Here is a 17,528-nt window from a genome sequence, read left to right as displayed (position 1 = left end):
AGAACAAGTGCTAAAGATAGCAATTACTGTAGGATATTTTTAACATTTTGAGTGTATTCATGACATCTTTCCAATTCATGCAGATTACAATACTGCATAATTCTATTCAGAATGCAGACTCCAGCTTCTTGGGATTGCAACATTTACCACAAACCAATTCATGTTGAGTCCTAGTCCTGTTACTTCACCTGTCGTTGTAATAGGATGAGAGCAGAGCACGAATCTCAGCAGACACAGCGTTATCCTGCAGCAGAAGACCCTCACAGGAGGGTGTGGCAAGAGGAGCTGCCAGGGTTAGGAAAATCAACAGGGAAGTTGGTGAGAGAGTTGGGATAGAGCAGAGACGGGGATGAGGGAAAAGTTGGTAGTTTGGCAATTTTAATGGACATGACAAAAAAAGGAAAAGGATACACGCTCATTCAAACAGGAGTGATGGGAAAACAAAGAAAGATTTCATTCATGCATCAAGATAATTCAACCATTACAATGAACGGTGAAAGTTTATGAAAAGCGTGATGAAATTAATTTTACGTTATTTCACACGGAAATAAGGGAAATGGGGAACAGGAAATGGCGAGGAAGGATAGATATGACATACAAAGGAACGTGAAAAGGAAAAAGAGGAATAGAGAAACAGAAGACAAGTTAGTCAGCACGTCAGAGATAAGAACCCTTCTATTTAGAGCACAGAGAAGTGAAGCAGAGAGTGAGTTTGAGAAATCGGATAGGAAAACGTAATTGACAGCATCTTTGATGCACGTGCACTCAAGAAACAGAAATTCAACACAGCCACATGCAATGCAGGCACAGTGCTTTATTTTTCACATTAGGTTATAAGTGACCAAAAAACACCTTGACACAAGGAGAATTCTTACCCATTTCATGATACAAAGAGCCTTGTTTCGGTGTGATAGGAGCTGGTTTTCGCGGCGATGGAAGTTCAATTTTCATTAAGTCATCACAGCATTGTTTCCACTGGCCTGTACATTGGAGGCAAACGTCACCATCAACAAATCAAGCAGCAGATGGAGAATATACGGCACTATATGCTGTCCTTTAAAACATATGTTAAACGACCACATGTTGCGGGTTTAAATGACACATAAGGACCTACTCATATCGTAGAAATGTTGCCAAAAGGCTTCCATCCAGCGGTGTGTCTCCTCGCGGCTGTCTGTGGTCACAGTGTGCGTAACCTCCTCCCCTCCGTAATGGTTGCTGATGCAGATATTCTGAACTTTACTGAGAGGGTCTTTCTCTGATGCACGTATTCTGGTCTCCTGAAACACAGGAGTGGCAAAGAATACAATCATCTACCGCAAAAATGTCTACAACAGGGAACGAATGGAAGTACAGTGTGGTTCAATGAATAAGTCTCCACTGAAAATAAGCCTTCATTAATAAAGTCACCAATTAGTGCTCTTCCAAACCATTTCCCTCCAGCAATTATCCAACAAAAGGATTCTGACTCCCAATTCCCATAACTTGCTGTACTCTAAATATGGCTAGGTATGACTATGACCACTAGATGGCAGTGTTGTCCTGTTCACGCCTTTGCCATGCTGCGCTCCCTCTTTCTGTCTCCTCTAATGTGAGCCGCACAAAAGATTATACAGACCTGATCTGATTGACTTGGCTTTAGGTTATCAGCATGCTCAAGGTCAGAGGACACAAAAGACCGAGTGCGTCACTACAGAAAGATTGTGAAGCAGTCTAGGAATCGACTCTTAAAGACACAGGAAATGAGATGATTCAGAGCGTGACTGGCCAGCTGACTGATCTTTATTTGATGCAGGGAAAAATGATGGCAAGAGAGAATTATGACTTCCAATTGGATAGAGGGGTCTTCCTGTGTATACAAAGCTTTGAGCAGTAGAAATGTGCCTTTACAGGCCTGATGAACGTTTCTATAGTCACACCTCAAAAGGTAACAACCGCAGTTTGGTACTCATGAACTCAATGGAGCTCGATTCTGACAGCTCTAGGTGGCTTTTTAAAATAAACCTTGAGAACCGCTGCAAAGAAAAGAGCTAAATTTTCTCTTTAGGCTCAGAGTCTACCAGTGAGCTTGTTATTTAAACGTGTGGTAATCCACAAGCTTGTTTTCTTACCATCTATTCTGATGCCTAAGGTGTTACCAAAAATATGCAGCTACTGCTTCTCTAAAGCTGGATCGAGCTCAAAGAGATAATATACTGCCTTTCAGATTTCTTTGCTGACCTTGTTGATGCCAATAGTGAAAGCTGGCTCAACGTTAGCCTCCACATCTTCTTGCCGGTAGTAGCAGAAAAGGTTTGTTCCTTTGAGAACGGCGTGAACTTTTGTCCAACTCTGAGGGTCACCTCCACACTGCTGCTAGGTAAAGAAAAAATGGAAAAAAGGAGCAAAAAATACGCACACAAAGAGAGACGACAACATGAGATTGAGAGAACAGGAATGTGGTAGGGGAGAAAAAGAATAAAAAGTGTGGATATATGCCAAAAAATCTAGCACAACCCCTGGAGGAATAGTTTGCAGCAACGCACATTTGCAGGCTTGCCAGCTTACCTTAACTTTCAAGCACCCGCTCATCATCTGTTGGGTCATACAGTGAGGCTGAGCTGCGAGGCGGCAACACATACTACCATAGAGTGGCAGCCAGTACGAACACTCTTCTGCAGGGAGGGAATAGATGGATGGGGAAAAAATAAACACTTATAAATAAATAAAAATATTCCCATGCCATTAAAATTCCACACAGAAACATGCATCCACACACACAAACCGACACACACTGCATCCTCACGTCACACCGTCCCCCCTTTAGCACACACTGGGGTATAAAAGGATGGCAGCTGCAGGGAGTGTCATGCAGTTTGGCAGTGAAACTTTACAGCAGGCTGCAGGGCCAATGAATAAAACACTAGAGGCCTGTCTGTGTTAGGGTCTGGACCCTTGTTATCCAGCATCATTACAGCTTTACACAGCAGTCACCTCACTAGCGCAGCCTTTATTACTGTGACCTTGACAATGGCTGCCTGTCAGAGAAAGTGGGAGGACAGAGGAGGAAAAGAGGAGGAGGCATAGCTGCGCCATATGCTGGTGTAAAGGAAATGATCAGAATGCCGGGCGAAGAAGTGAGGCGGTGACGAGAAAGACGAAAAATAGACAGATGGCCGATTTGGCAGAGGAAGCAGAAAGATGGCGAGGACACAGATTGATGGTGGCTGCCACTCACCGTTGCCTGAAATGATGAGGTCATGCGTGCGAAAGCTGTCCTGGACGTGTGACAGTGACAGTGTGGTGTGGGCTAAGAGGTGGTACTTCGGGCCCCTGTCAACACACAAGAGTGAAGAGAAGAATTTAATTTGGTGTTTGAGTATGCATGTTTGCAGTGAGCGATGGTCTCAATAAATATCTGCTCTCTGAAATCACAAGTTATTTCCAATCCATTTTCTGTTTTTGTATAAAAACTATAGATATTATATGAAGCTAAACTTACGGTACAGAGGGAACTGGCAGCAGGAGAGGGGCTCCCCCTCCGTTGCTTACGGGACTACACGGTCCAGGCTCCATGGCTGCCCGGAGTTTCTTCCCAGCTGATCGACCCAGTGAAGAGCTCAGCTTGCTGGCCAGTTTCCTTGGTGTGCTGCCTGCAGAATAGTCATCCTCTGAGCAGCAGCTATACAACTCAACCCGTAGCTCGAAACCCGGGCTGGCTTCACTACTGCAAGAGAAAATGCTCATCATCACCATCTCTTTAAGGGTCATTTTAAAAGAGTAACTAAGTGCATCCACTCGAGTACAGTGCTTACTTTCACATACCTATGTGCTTCATGTGTGCTCTTTTATACCTCTCTTGTATAATATTTTGGGCAAAAATGTTGTACAGTATTCATGAGCCTGGTTCTGCTGGAGGTTTCTTCATGTTAAAAGGCAGTTTTTCCTTCCCACCGTTGCCAAGTGCTTGCTCGTAGGGGGAGATCTGATTATTGGGGTTTTCTCTGTATTATTGTAGGGTCTTTAGGTCTCTAGGGTATTGTAGGATAATCCTACAATATGAAGCAACTGTTATTGTGATTTGACACTACATAAATAAAACTGAACTGGCAAAACGATTGTAGTTTGTACTGTATTGCACTTTCAGTTACTTGCCAACTAAATTTATTTGAATTCTAAATACCGAACATAAAATTGGCTTAACAATCAGGTGTTATAGATCGCCCTCTCATTGGTACTTACAGTGTATCAAACAGTGCATTTACTAATTGTTCAACTTTGGATGTACAACATTACAAAACCATGTTAATACAATATTAAACTACTGGTTTTACTACAGTCTTCTGTGATGGTCACAGATTATATGGCTGTTCGGTTATAGGACTGACAGGTGACTTACAATACGATAGTGTTGTCAAAGCAAATATCGGTGAGTGTCCGGTCTACTATCACCATGTCTGTATCAAAGATTTCTTCTCCCAGCTGCAACAGGCAGAACACCGCACATCGATGAAGCTCTACGAATGAAAATGTAGAAAGTCAGAAGAGAAGAAGAGGAAACACTTCTACATAACAGTGCATTTTTGAAACACTTCAGCAGCTTTCATTTACTTGCATCACTTTAAAAATCAGAGCCAAAATGGCAATGCAGCAAACATTAAACTGTTGGTTTCAGTTTAATGGTCAGCTGTGCTAAGAATTCATGGGAAATAGTGAACAGTATTTTGAAACTAAACTACAGGAATCTTTGTGTATGTGAAGATTATATTTTAGGGAAGGTTTCACTGTGATTATAGATAAACCCTGAAATCTTTGTGTCTAAGAAAACCATCATTTCCATAACACCAGTGAGAAATTATGAAAGAAACTACAACAGATGGAGCAGACAGAGTCGGGGCAGACAGGCCTAATCGCTTCTTCTCGAGCAGTTTGATTAGAAAGTTCCAGGAATCTACCCATAAAAATCAAAATTTGACCAATCTCCACTTAAAGGTCACCTTCTTGTACACTGATATACTGATTTCAGTGTTGCCGCTATTTTGAGACGGAACAGTTTGTTGTTTTGAATGATCGCCTAAGGTCAGCGAGACTAAACAGTAGTTTTCTGTAAGAAAAGAAGTGCCGAATTATTTCAAGAGTAGCACATGAGTGGGTTTTTTTTGTCAAATTCCTAAGGGCTGTGTCCATTGAGGCGTCTGAGCGATGTCCACGTTTCAAAAATAAAAGTGGATGGGTTGCCGCTCTTACACACTAGAGGAGATCCAGTGAGCACCGAAGAGGCACCAGTGCCTCTGGGAACAAAACGAGCTTACACGAAACAATTTAAAAATAGCAGCAGCACTGAAATTGGTCTAGAGGTGAGCAAGGACTTGACATTAAAGAAAAGATTGGAAAATTTGAATTTCCCAAGATTCCCAGAACCCTATGATCGCACCTTCACCCCACAACCTCATATTGGGGATAATCTTGTATTTCTTCCTCATAAAACACTTTATAACTGGCACTGGTAAGTTCTACTCGCGCTTCCATGTAAACGGCACATTGACACCTAATGTCCCACACTTCATTGCGCAATTACTATTCCAAGTATGAAATCAACACTCCTCACTAAAATCTGACTGGACAAATGAGAAAGGAACACACTTTGCCTCAGTTTATGTCTCTGTGTGCTTAATGACCTTGACTTACAGCCTCATTAAGCTTTGTTAAGAGACTACTACCTGTCTCAAGAGTTCATTTCCATGCACAGGTCACGCAGATTAATTCATTCGAGTTGCCAAGGGAGAGGCTGAGCACTGAGACTATTATAATGACGGTATGGAGGTTAACATACATTAAATTTATCTAGAGCAGGTGGGATAGAAAATGGCCAATATAAAAAAAATTCCATTGTTAGATTCTCAGCGCTCTATTGAATTTTATCACAAAGACAATTTAATACGAGCAGGTTCACAGGAATATTCCATAAGACAGAAAACTAGAGTGGATCCTTAAACGCACCACAGATTTTATTTGTTTTTGGCTTACAGCTCTCCCATCACTACTAAGAATGAAGCGTTTCATTGCCTTCGTGATTCTTTGTAATAGCCAGCAGGCAAAGCAATCCAGACAGGACAGTGGGTCAAGTTGTGCTTCCAGGAGTAAAGTAGAGAGATAAAGCTAAAAAAACAAAAAAGCTCCCAATGACTGTGAAGATCATTTCTAACAGCTGCGACTAAAGTCGTTTTTGCACATGCATTGCACCCCTGAATGTTTCTAGGCAATATTAAATGAATCAGTTGAATTGGAAATTAAACAGCCTTCACTGTGTGAACTCCCCCAGTAAGTAGTCTAGTAATTAATGTCTGATTGAGCCCATGTGAGAACTGGGTAGATCACTGACTAGAGAAATCACAGTGAGTGAGTGTGTGGTCCATACCCAACCCACTGAGTAAAGCAGCAAATAGCATATTTCTAGTGCTGAGAATTCATCTGACACAGAGCCTCCTGTTGTGTGCTGGATGTGAGAAAGGGCAACTTTGTACAGATGGATTTTTGCCACACTGTCTGGAGTCTGGGGTGTAAAAATGGGTACAGAGCAGAGAAAATGTCACACCGCAATCCGTCCATGTAAGCGTTTTCACCCGGAAGCGAGAAATAAAAGGTCATTTTCATTCTAGAGTCTCAATGAATCTCACACCTCCCCGCCCCATTATTTCAAGGATTTCAGATACAACCGCGGAAGCAACCGAGGGCTACTTTCCACAGAAGCTGATTATTAATAAATACTGGAAGTATAAATCATTCATAAGTCATCAATGACTTTCTTCACACACACACACACGACTTCTCACCTCCTTTGTTCTTGAAGTACTCCGTGTCTTTCCACATGAGAGGGATCCGAAGATCTGTAAAGACAACAGGCTGAAGATTAGACAACAGAGGACCAATTGTGCCTTTCTTTATAGTCATGTGAAAAAGAAAGCTTTCACAGGACCCTCAATAGTCCCGTGAAAAATAAAGTATAGCCTTACTGCTGTCATAGGAATTAGGAGGATAAGTAGCAGTCAGGTGCTACTAATCAAATGCACTTGATTAGTTAACCATCAGCAAGTGTAGATGCCTCTATGAAAACAGAAGTTTAGACAGTTTGCAGGTCTGGAGCCTTCAGGTGTGTGCTAACACACAACCACTGTCTTCCCAGGACTGCACGTCCCAGCAAATTCACCCCAAGGTCAGAGTATGCAATGATGACAGAAACTGGAAAATACCTAAGAGCTGCATCTCAGACTCTACAGGCCACAGTTAACATCTTAAATGTCAAAGTTCATAACCTTAAAATTTGAGAAAGACTGAACAGGTATAGCTCATTTGGAAGTGTTGTCAGGAGAAAAACACATAGCTGTATAACACAGAATAGGATTGCTAAAAGTGATTCCACAAGCTACTGAATCATGGGAGTTTCTTTGCCACATGACTGTAAATATCCTGCAATAACAACGGATGCTCATATTAACCAAGTCGCAAACAAGGCACCAATCACTAGTGCAAACTTCAGGTTGCACTAAGCGCTCAGCTTCAGACAAGTTTTTGGGTCTAAATGAATTAAAAGAAAGAGGATGTCGCTAATGCGGTCATCTCACAGCTCCAAACGTGCACAGAAAGTTCGCCTGCTGTTCAAATCTTCAATTTATGAGGGACTGCCAGTTGGAATAATGTGGAATTTTATGGCAGGGAGCCTTAAAGCGACAGGAGCTAAAATAACTTGTTCCAGACAGAACTGAACTGATGAACCGAGGGGCTGCATGAAGACCCGGTTTACTGGGAATAATGCAATTTATTGTCACAGAGTTTAAGAGTAAAAATATGGAGGATTTTTATTCTTAAGAATCTCAATAAGCTTCTTTTGGCTGCTCCCTTATTCACAAAGCGTCACCATAGCAGGTAGCACCGCATGCTTAATTTGGCAGATTTTTACCCTTCCTGATGCAACTGCAAAGGCATTTGTGCCACATCCCGTGACCGAACCACGGATCATTCGCTTGCTGGGTGAATGTGTAAATCATTACAATAATGCTTTTCAAAATGTCTTTGTTTACTTACATTGCATTCTACAAGTAGACAAGATGACAGTAAAATTTGATCTGACTGTCTTGATCTCCAGAGTGAGCTTTCATCAATGTGGTGGACAGCAGCAAGTCAGAAAGTACAAAGTAATTTAAAAATGAAACATCTGCTATTAAAGGCTGATGAGAGCAGCTCAGCATTAAATTACAGTAATAAGAGGAAGCTTAAATTTGATCCATTTCCTCCTTTTACTGCTGGTCACAGTCTCTTGGCAACAACAGTGCCACATTTAAATGATTAAATAACTTTAAAAGCTTTCTCAAAATCTTCCAAAATGCTGGGAAAATTTCCGCCCTGAATCTTCTCCTATCACTTTTCTCTCAGAAATAAACGCTTTTGTCTATTTCTCACCTGAGATGGCGACTTTTCCTTTACATGGGAGCCTGTCGCCCATCGGCCCTGCATCTGATGATCTGCGTGTGACTTTCTGCATGACCTGAGCCTCCTTCATCCTCTGCAGTTCTGACATGTAGGCCATGATACGGGTGCTGCATGTCTGTAGACTCTTTGCCGCTTCCAAAGCCTGGTCTTTTTGGGAGCAGGCAGCCAGCAGCTTGCAGGCTCCATCACGCATTCGGATCTCATGATCAATCTTCTTCTGAATGTCGCTGTCCTGCAAAGACGAGAGCGGGACAACAGGCATTTATGAGTAATGACGACCCATTTGAAAGTGAGGTAGACAATAGATTCACTTCTCACTGATAAGACATTTTAAAAAATGATGTTTTGGGAGAAATAAAGGCACAAAAAGGGTTAGAAATGACAACTTCAAGCAAAGTTTGCATTAGTTTGTGTATGTGTGTGCATGGCCTTTAGCCCTCTTAACAATGAGCCCACACCCCTGCTGAGCAGACGAGTCCATGTTGAATCATTTAGTGCAAAGTCACTTGGCATACACTCACACAGACGGAGCGGTAACTCTCAAGTTGGGAGATAAAGAATGAAGCCGTCAAATGCTGAAAGTCTGTGTCCCGAAGATACCCCCAGATACTCAAATGTGCACATGCGTACTTTGCAATTTTAAACTGATTTCAAACAGATTTCCTAAAGAAAAAACAGCACTGCGCTATCAAACTAAATCTAGCCAATGTGCTTTAAGAAACCTGTCACATGGGTGTAGTAAAAAAACGAAAACAAAATAAACCCCCAAACTTTAACTTTGCTCAGAAATGAAAACACAATGTAGATATACAGTACTCACAAGTATTCACAAACACAAAAATAAACGCAGGATTCAAACGAAGCTCAAGGAAAAGAAAAGTTTGACTAAGCTTAAGGGTTCATGCTAATCCACCCGGCCTGCAAAAGCATTTGTGTAAATTCCAGTTAAGAAGTATAGAACAGTAAGGTTATCTTTAAACTGAAAACAATCTGTTATTATCATTATTATTATTATTTTTTTTATTGTTGAGCAGATGGTGTTCAACCTCTCCCTGACTGCTGAAGCACGTGTGTGAGAGCGTGTCTGCTCGCCATCTCCGGCGATACATTAACAAGAATCCGCTGTCCTCAAATATAACCTCTACTGCTCCGAGCGCTCTCTGCCTGATAAATGCCTCGTCCTTTCTCCGCTACTCCAATATTACTCATTTATCTTCTCTCTCTGTCTGATTCCTATGAATTTTTTATTCTTTTCATTTAAGCTTTTATAATTCACCTCCTCTTAGACCCCATCCGTTCCACTCCACCGTCCTCAATCGGCTTTTCTTTCTTGTCCTCCACATGCTCTTTCTCCTTTCTACCTGGCTCTCTCTCTCTCTTTCTCTCTTTAAGAATAAGTCACTTTTGTTCAGCAGAGAGCCAGCAGGAGGGGAATGAATTTGATTTCAATGGGAAAGTTTACATTTGGACGCAGATTCTCGCTGGACTGCACTACAACCTGAGGTTTTGTGTGATTAACCGCTGCACTGAAAGAAATGCTTCTTAGGATATGACCACATTGTTTCTGCATGGTGGTGAAAGCTATACTAGAAATTATAAATCATACATGAATTAAATAACTCCTTGCCTAGAAGAAACCACCAAAAACACTGTCTGTCATAAGCGCTCCAGCAGTACTTTCTCCTTACTTGCTACAGTAACAGGATATCACATTAAAAAGGGATGAATGTGAGATTTCTCCACAGAAACACTCTAACAGAAGAACTATCAGGCACAGCAGTGAGATAATGATCACTCTAGAGTCATGCACAATCTACACGGCAGCTGTTAAACACAACGTGGCTAAACAAATAGCCTCCATCATTAAATGAACGCTTTTACTGCCCCAAAAACAATTACAGCACTCTTGAAAAATCAAGGTGATCAAATTATAACAACAGTATAAACATAACAGTTATCAACTGGATGACTATGAGGTACAAGAGGAAATTTTAATTTTCAAGGTCAAGCACTGTTTCATGAGCATTTACTTTGCAGCGGTTTAGGCAATAACGGCTGCGTGTTGAGTTATTTAGAGGGGACAGCAAATTTACACTGTTATACAAGCTGTACACTGACTACTTTACATATCTTCAGTGTTGTCCCATGAAGAGATATAACAAAATATTAACATTGAAAATTGATTGAAAATAAACAAATAGCTGAAGGAACTATTGCCCAGGACCACTTTAAAAAGGGAGTGGCTCAAGACATTTGCACAATACTATACTTGGCATTAAAATGCATGTGAAAAACAAAAGAATTTGCAGTAAAATGTGACATTTTATGCCAAACTTTCCATGATACCAAGTGTTCTTGATGCTTGAGATGCCTAATGTAGACATTTCACTTATTTATCATAGGTTACAGGTTATATGTGAATGCAGGCAATGAGTAAGTTAGTGATAAAATTACTGCATCTTTTTTATGTTATATGGGTAAAGCAAAAAAAAGGAAAAAAGAAATTTGGAGTGACTCTTAAAGAGTGAAAGGCCAGTGTCCTTGTTAGCAGTAATGCCACAAACCACACATGCAGCACTAGACGTAAGCTTGCCTGGACAGCTCTCAAGAATGCATACACTCCCATAAAGACACACACTCACACATAGAATAGAATAGAATGCCTTTATTGTCACTATACAGTTGTACAATGAGATACAGAGCATCTCCTACTCAGTGTAAACATGCTTTTGGGGGGGGGGGGGTTCAGTTCTGTACATGCATAGGGAGCAAAGAAATTGTCCATGTCGGTGCAGTAGGTCTTAGAGTGACCTGCTGGGAGGAAGTCCTGTATTTATAGCTGCTAATTTAACAGGCTTTTCCTTCTGGGGATCTCAGAATAGAATTCAAGCAGCCTAGATCCATGTCTAATCCAGAAGTCTGGCTCTACGTCAGGCCAGTAGGGTACAAAAAAACAGACTGAGTTCAACACTTAACAACACAGGCATACACACATGCCATAACGAATCGACATTTTCTTTTCATGATCTTTCATAAATACTCAGAGGCGTGGACAAACACAACCTCGTAAGCTCACATGCGCTGTGTGTTCAGAGCGGCAGGTGTTAGACCAGTGGGCATTTCTGACTGCCTGTGATGATGGCAGGACGGACAGAAGAAAGAACGAAGATGAAGGAAGGGTGGTTAGGCGACAGGGATGCAGGGCATGCTGAGCATCAAGCAAAGACACAGACGGGAAGCGGAGCCGTCAGAGGAAACAGGGAGAATCTTGAGGAAAACAGCAGAAAAGAGGAACAGAGACAAAAGGAGGAGATATGTGTTGACAGGGTGAAAGGTGTGGGTGGAGGACGAGAGGAGAGGAAACTTTGAAGGGGAACTGCAAGAATTGAGAAAAGTAACAAAAAATGTGATTATATTTTTAAAAGGTTAGGTACAAAGGATCCCGGTGAGGAAGATGATGAAAAACTGAAGGGTTGATGGAAAACAAAAGTGGCAGCTAAAGAGACAAAGATTTGGCAAGAGGAAAAAGGTGCTTGTTTATATAACAACTCTGCTGTAGATGTAATTAAGCAGAAAGCTCTGTGAATGAGCAGGGGTGAAGAGGGAAAAAAGAACAAACATGAATGAAGACATGAGAGTCTTTTCAAAGCTTAATGGTTAAAGGAAGAAAATCGCATAATTAAGAGGTTGGCCATTTAGATGTTGTAAAGGTATGTGTAGCAACAATGTTAGAAGCTCTTTGAGGTTTAGTGGTGCTCGGGGCTAAATGCTACCAGCATGCCAACCCTAAGAAAGCATAAAGTTTGCTGTGCAATGCATCTCAGTTTAAGACGCTCATATTTGCTGATGTGCGGAGAGGAAAAGACAAAGAGCCTGATGCAAAGCAAAGCTGAAACAGATGGGAAATCATTTAGTGTTGTAGCATTTAGTCAACCTGAGTACATAAATAGGAATTTTTACTTGTTATACACCAGACAAAACATCAAGGGAATCACCAGAGTGATTAAAAATTACCCCAAGGGAGACATAAATATGCGCACCAGAATTATGTATCCAGCCACACAAAGCTGCTGGCTCTAGTGGGTGACACATTTTTCTCAAAACCACAGAAATCAATCTGATTGCGGTATTAGAGGAAAACACTCCATGTTCAAAACAACAGGATTCATCATGAATGTGCTAATCTGTCCTCCAGATGATAAGACATTTAATAAAGGTAAGAGTAAAGTGTGACCTGCTGCTAGCCCTTTGTAGATAGATTTGGTTATCAGTGATGTTTACAGGGTTCATCAAATCATCTGTGGAAAATTTCATGGCCGTCCTTCCTGTCTAAATATTTCATTTAAACCACAAATTGTTTTTCCTCACATTGTAACTCTGCTGGGTTGCAGATAATTGTTCGATAATGGAACTATTTAAAAGTGTCATTATGGCACACACAGTATATGCATAATGCTAATGTAACCTTTCAGAAGGTAATTTGATGCCTCACTGGCTACCAGATGGTCACTTTCTGTCACCTCTCTGTCCCCGTCTGGCTGTGTTGATCCTCACTTGCGTGTCTGTGGGTGTGATCACAGAGACACCAACATGCACACCTACACAAACAAGCAAAGACACACGCGCTGCTCCGGGATTTGACGCCCCTGCAGATGGTGTGTAATGGTTTGTTTACGATGTGCTGTTCTGCGTGAATAGCCTTTCCTGTTCAGATCGCTGACCCTTGACCTCTAACCTCTATCTCTACACAGGCCAGACGGTCGTAGTTAAAGCGTGGGATTAGACCTAGGGGTTAGGGTTATTACATAATAATTCAAACAGCCTGTGGGTGAAAGTCACGCAGGGCAGGATGAACAGTTAATACTAGGTCGGGAAGAATTTTCACAGGTAACAGCATGAATCCCTCTGCTTAATTATGCTAAAACGCTATGCACATATATTGAGCATATCTAACTGTCAGTGTGTTAGAGCGCTAATGCTAATATTCAGTGACCGCTCTGCCCACGTGCAGACTCACAGAGCTGCCAGCGTGGCTGTAATGTGGACCCTGTAGTCTTGTTAGATTACTGCATCCCTAGCATGTTCACAGTGAAGCGTGGGATGTCTGAAACATGTAGTATATACCACAGAAATCAACGAGGATACCAGCAGTAAATATTGTCCTCCTGCTCGCCTCACCCTGTAAGGGGATAAGAGTACACAAAGGCGATTGTGTAAACTGGGATGGAACGAGTATCCTTCACCAGTACAAAGAATGATTTCTCTTAAGACCACTGAACCATACCACCTTTTCTTTCTTTGCTGACTCTTAACTCTTTGTGAACGAACACCACAGCTGACTGGAAAAAGAAAAAAAGGTTAGCAGAAAAGGGAAAGAGGCAGATTTAAAAGAGGTGGTGATGATAACTGTGAACAATAGCATCAGCAGGACTGAAACACACACACAAACAGGGAAATGGTATTGTGCAGGCACTCACAAAAACACCCACAATCTGTCAATCTTTATGGCCACAGACTTTCATACTGACACAAATGTGCTCTGGATTTATTACACACACACACACACATCCACACAAAACCCAGGCTAGCAAATTCCTGACCACTCCCATACGTTGGGACTTTACTGACCAAACTGCTGGCTTTCAATTAGCCAGCCACAACTATGTGCCTCGCCTTCCTCTCCACCCTCTTCCGCTACTTTCCCTCTTGCTTACCCTCTTCCTCTCCCACACCCAGAGCATGGCTGTAAGCTATGCTAAGGATGGAGACAGCTGACAGGGTTAAAAAAAAGAAGAAGAAAAAAGTAAGAGATGAATGAAGAGAAGTAAAAAAAAAAAAAATCAATAGCAAATCAGTTGAGAGAATGAAAACTCAGAAGGAAGATACAGACATAGGGAGAAAGGAGTTTAAAAAATTGAGGAAGCAGAATGGCTAGACTGTGGATAAATGCATAAAAGGAAGTGTGTTGGGATGTTAGGGAACCAGAAGGCAGTAATAGCAGACTCCACTGTTATATTTGTGTACAGACAAATACCAGTGCACATGAAAAATGCATCCCATGCACATATGTATGACTGTTTACATAACATGTAGACTGGAGTAAGATTAGGAGCAGACAGGAAAAAAACCCTCCAAAAAACAATCCCAAAACCAAACCTAAACCACTGAAAAACAATGACTGCATTCATCAGACAGTCTTTCAGAGTCCAGCTGGTGCAGGGAAGCCAGAGCACAACAACACTGAAGGGAACTGGTTTGGCACTGGTCGTGAAAGATAGAGAAGCAGAAATGGGTGGAGTGTATGCTGCTTTTATGACAGTGAAGCTGGCTACAAAGCAGTCCAAGCCTGTTCCATTGGCAGGACGCACTTAACACTTACTCATTCCCTGGGCGCTCACTTGAGGCAAAATGCGCCAGTGTATGCAGGTCTAGGTGCCAACATGCTGATGTCATCACAGAGGTGATTTGTTATGGGGTTGCTCTTATAGCTTAATCACCACGAACTCCCTCTCTTCCCAAAAGCTTATGCATCCAATTATTTGCCAAACAGCAGAGACCGTTTCATCTCTGCTCGCACGCAAAACTACATGCGTATCTGCGTGAGCACTGCGTCTGTGTGTGAGACCGTGTCCAAGTGACTTTGCAGCCAGCTGTTCTCACACAAAGGCAGTATGTTATACTGCAGCTGGGTCCCTGCGCAGACTGGGTGGAGCCAGAGAAGAAAGTGCCAAAGAAAGAAATGATATGCATACGCCTGTGTCCTAAATCACGTTTTAAGCTGCAGGCATATGCCTGCTTTGTATGCAAAGAACCAAATGCAGGCGCATCAGTGTGTATTTGTTCTATCGGTGCATTCTGTACTTGCAAGTGTACTTGTTTTTTTTGGCAACCTGCCCTAAGGAGAACAACGTTGGAGTGAATTTTGGGCTATAAAACAAATTTGTTTGGAAGTTCAAGAGAGTGCAGGGAGCTCAGAGTCTGCCAAGCAGTGATCATTCAGCAATTTATAGAGACTCTAGAGGTCGACTGCTCTTACATGGCTGTGCACACTAAACCCGGGATTGCATTATTTAAAAGTCAGCATATAGGTGGTGATAACAGCTGGATATATATGTGCACCTGCATGTCGGACAGTGTATCTACAGCATGCGTGTGTGTGTGGTCTCCCAGCATGTAAGTAACAGGCCTGCACAGTATAGATTTGTGAAAAACCTCACACAGTTTCCAGACCAGACTCGTAAATAACCGCGGGCTGGAAAAACAGATATACATTCATCACGCGGGGTACTTTGTTATGAATATCGGCAACACAAGAACACTAATAACAGCAGCACCCCCTCCTGCTTCTCTTCTATTTCACTTCGTCAGGACCAGAGGGAACAAAGTGGGGCGCATTCAAAACACGAAATAATGCCATGTCCCGACACAAATGAGCAGATTGTAAATCCGTTTAGATTCATAAGCCCAAATCTAAAAGCAGTGCTACAAAAACATTACGAAAAAACTTCTGTTGTTAGGGTAATAATCATATTCTTGGGTAGTGCTTCAATAAAATGAAGAAAACACAATCTGCATGTTTAGAATTAGGAGAATTAGGGGACAGACCAAGAAGCCTTCTTTCCGATCAAACAGTCACAGAGGAACCCTAATGATAGTAATTGGCTGACTGAACTGTCTGGCAGCTGCAGGAAGCAGTTAACAAATTACAAAAAAGCACACACACTCAGCAAAAATTGTAACTGCATCAGGGACACCTTATCAACACAGCAAGTGTTGTGCACTGCATGTTGAAACAGCCACTGACTATTAAGTTGACACATTATTATTAACCGAGCTGGCTTTTCCTGTAAACCAAAGACCCGGGCAGAGAATGAGAAAAAAAGGGGTTGGAAAGAGGAATTGGTTTGACGCAGATCTTTTTAAGCAAATGATCAAAGACCACTCTGGTGTCTTTCAACGAGAGGCCTCTGCCAGTACATATCGAAGTGGGGTGAAACAGGAAAAGGGATTTAATCCCTTTAACAGACCCACATGAGGCAAAAGAAAAAAAAAAGAACGACGTGACATTTTAATCCGCACCGTGCAGGAATTTTTCACGTGTTTTCAGAGCCTGTTCGTTTCCCATCACCTGAAGTTGAGGTTTGAAGAGAAGCGTTAGTCTGTGAACGGAAGTTGGCTGTGTTACTTAGCGCTCAAGCTAATATATGGCTGTGAAGGGCCTGAGCGAGGAAGGTGACACAACACTTTCCCTTGAAAAACATTCATCTGAATCTCCTAAGAACTTTGGCGTGTGCGTGCACATTTGTTATGCTGACTGATGGCTCTCAGAATGACACATTACCTCACACCCTGGATGGGTGTGAGAAAAGGAGGAGGACGCAAGGACAGGACCTAGATGTGATGTTCACATTTTCAGGTTGACAGGCTAAAATATTTGCCCTCTTTTTTCACGTGTGCTTTGTCTGGTCAACAGTATTACATGATTTACTTGAATCGGGTGTTTCGTTTTTTCAACCTTTCTACGACGCCCTTCAGTCTGTCATGAGATGGAAATATTGTATGGCTGTAATGTTTATGAGGTCACAGGATGGAGTATTCATCTGGGGGTGGGTGGGGGTCACTGGGACAAATGGCAAATGAGGAGCAGCTTAAAGGCACAAAGGGAGAGTTTAGAAGGCCAAGAGGTCACAGTAGCAGGTTACTGAAAGAGAGAGGCACCTCCTGCTGGGTCCCATACCATTAAGCTTCTTTTCATCCTCAGCGTGGGTGAGGGGTGACTAGTTATCTCACTATTAGAAACCAATCAAAACACTCGAAGTGAATTGTGAAGCTCTCATTAGCTGACTTTTGCAAATCCCTCGAGTTTCAACAGCCTTGCACATTTTTGGAGATACACACTCAGTAATCCAGAGCTTTCCTTCTCTGAATCAGGACGAGGAAATCTGGGCTAATTAGCTCAGCTGGCCTAACTAGCATTTAAGCCTGACAAACACTCCCCCCTGTTGTCTTGCGCTCTCTTTCCTGTACAGCAGACACGCACGGGGTGATTCAGTTGAGTTTTA

The 17,528-nt window shown here is 42.1% G+C and overlaps 1 protein-coding gene across 4 annotated transcripts in view; it reads right to left on the bottom strand.

Annotated features, from left to right (window-relative positions):
- The window catches only part of rtkna (rhotekin a), a 53,772-nt gene that overhangs the window by 2,975 nt on the left and 33,269 nt on the right, over positions 1-17,528 (bottom strand). For 3 of the 4 annotated variants that reach the window (XM_085475110.1, XM_085475112.1, XM_085475113.1), the window contains exons 2-10: positions 8,437-8,698; positions 6,813-6,866; positions 4,379-4,496; positions 3,482-3,706; positions 3,218-3,312; positions 2,548-2,654; positions 2,221-2,355; positions 1,115-1,280; positions 876-980 (exon numbers count right to left, since the gene is read on the bottom strand). In XM_085475110.1, coding sequence (XP_085331236.1) covers positions 876-980; positions 1,115-1,280; positions 2,221-2,355; positions 2,548-2,654; positions 3,218-3,312; positions 3,482-3,706; positions 4,379-4,496; positions 6,813-6,866; positions 8,437-8,698 — 1,267 coding nt within the window. The remainder of the gene's footprint in view (positions 1-875; positions 981-1,114; positions 1,281-2,220; positions 2,356-2,547; positions 2,655-3,217; positions 3,313-3,481; positions 3,707-4,378; positions 4,497-6,812; positions 6,867-8,436; positions 8,699-17,528) is intronic. The other variant, XM_085475111.1, reaches the window with a different exon arrangement.

Source organism: Copadichromis virginalis, linkage group LG12, assembly GCF_057382275.1.
Source record: "Copadichromis virginalis isolate Kocher_CV1m ecotype Utaka linkage group LG12, C_Virginalis_male_GT1.1, whole genome shotgun sequence".
Classification (NCBI taxonomy): Eukaryota; Metazoa; Chordata; class Actinopteri; order Cichliformes; family Cichlidae; genus Copadichromis; species Copadichromis virginalis.
Note: the sequence above shows the minus strand (reverse complement) of the source record. Positions and strands in the feature narration are given on the sequence as shown.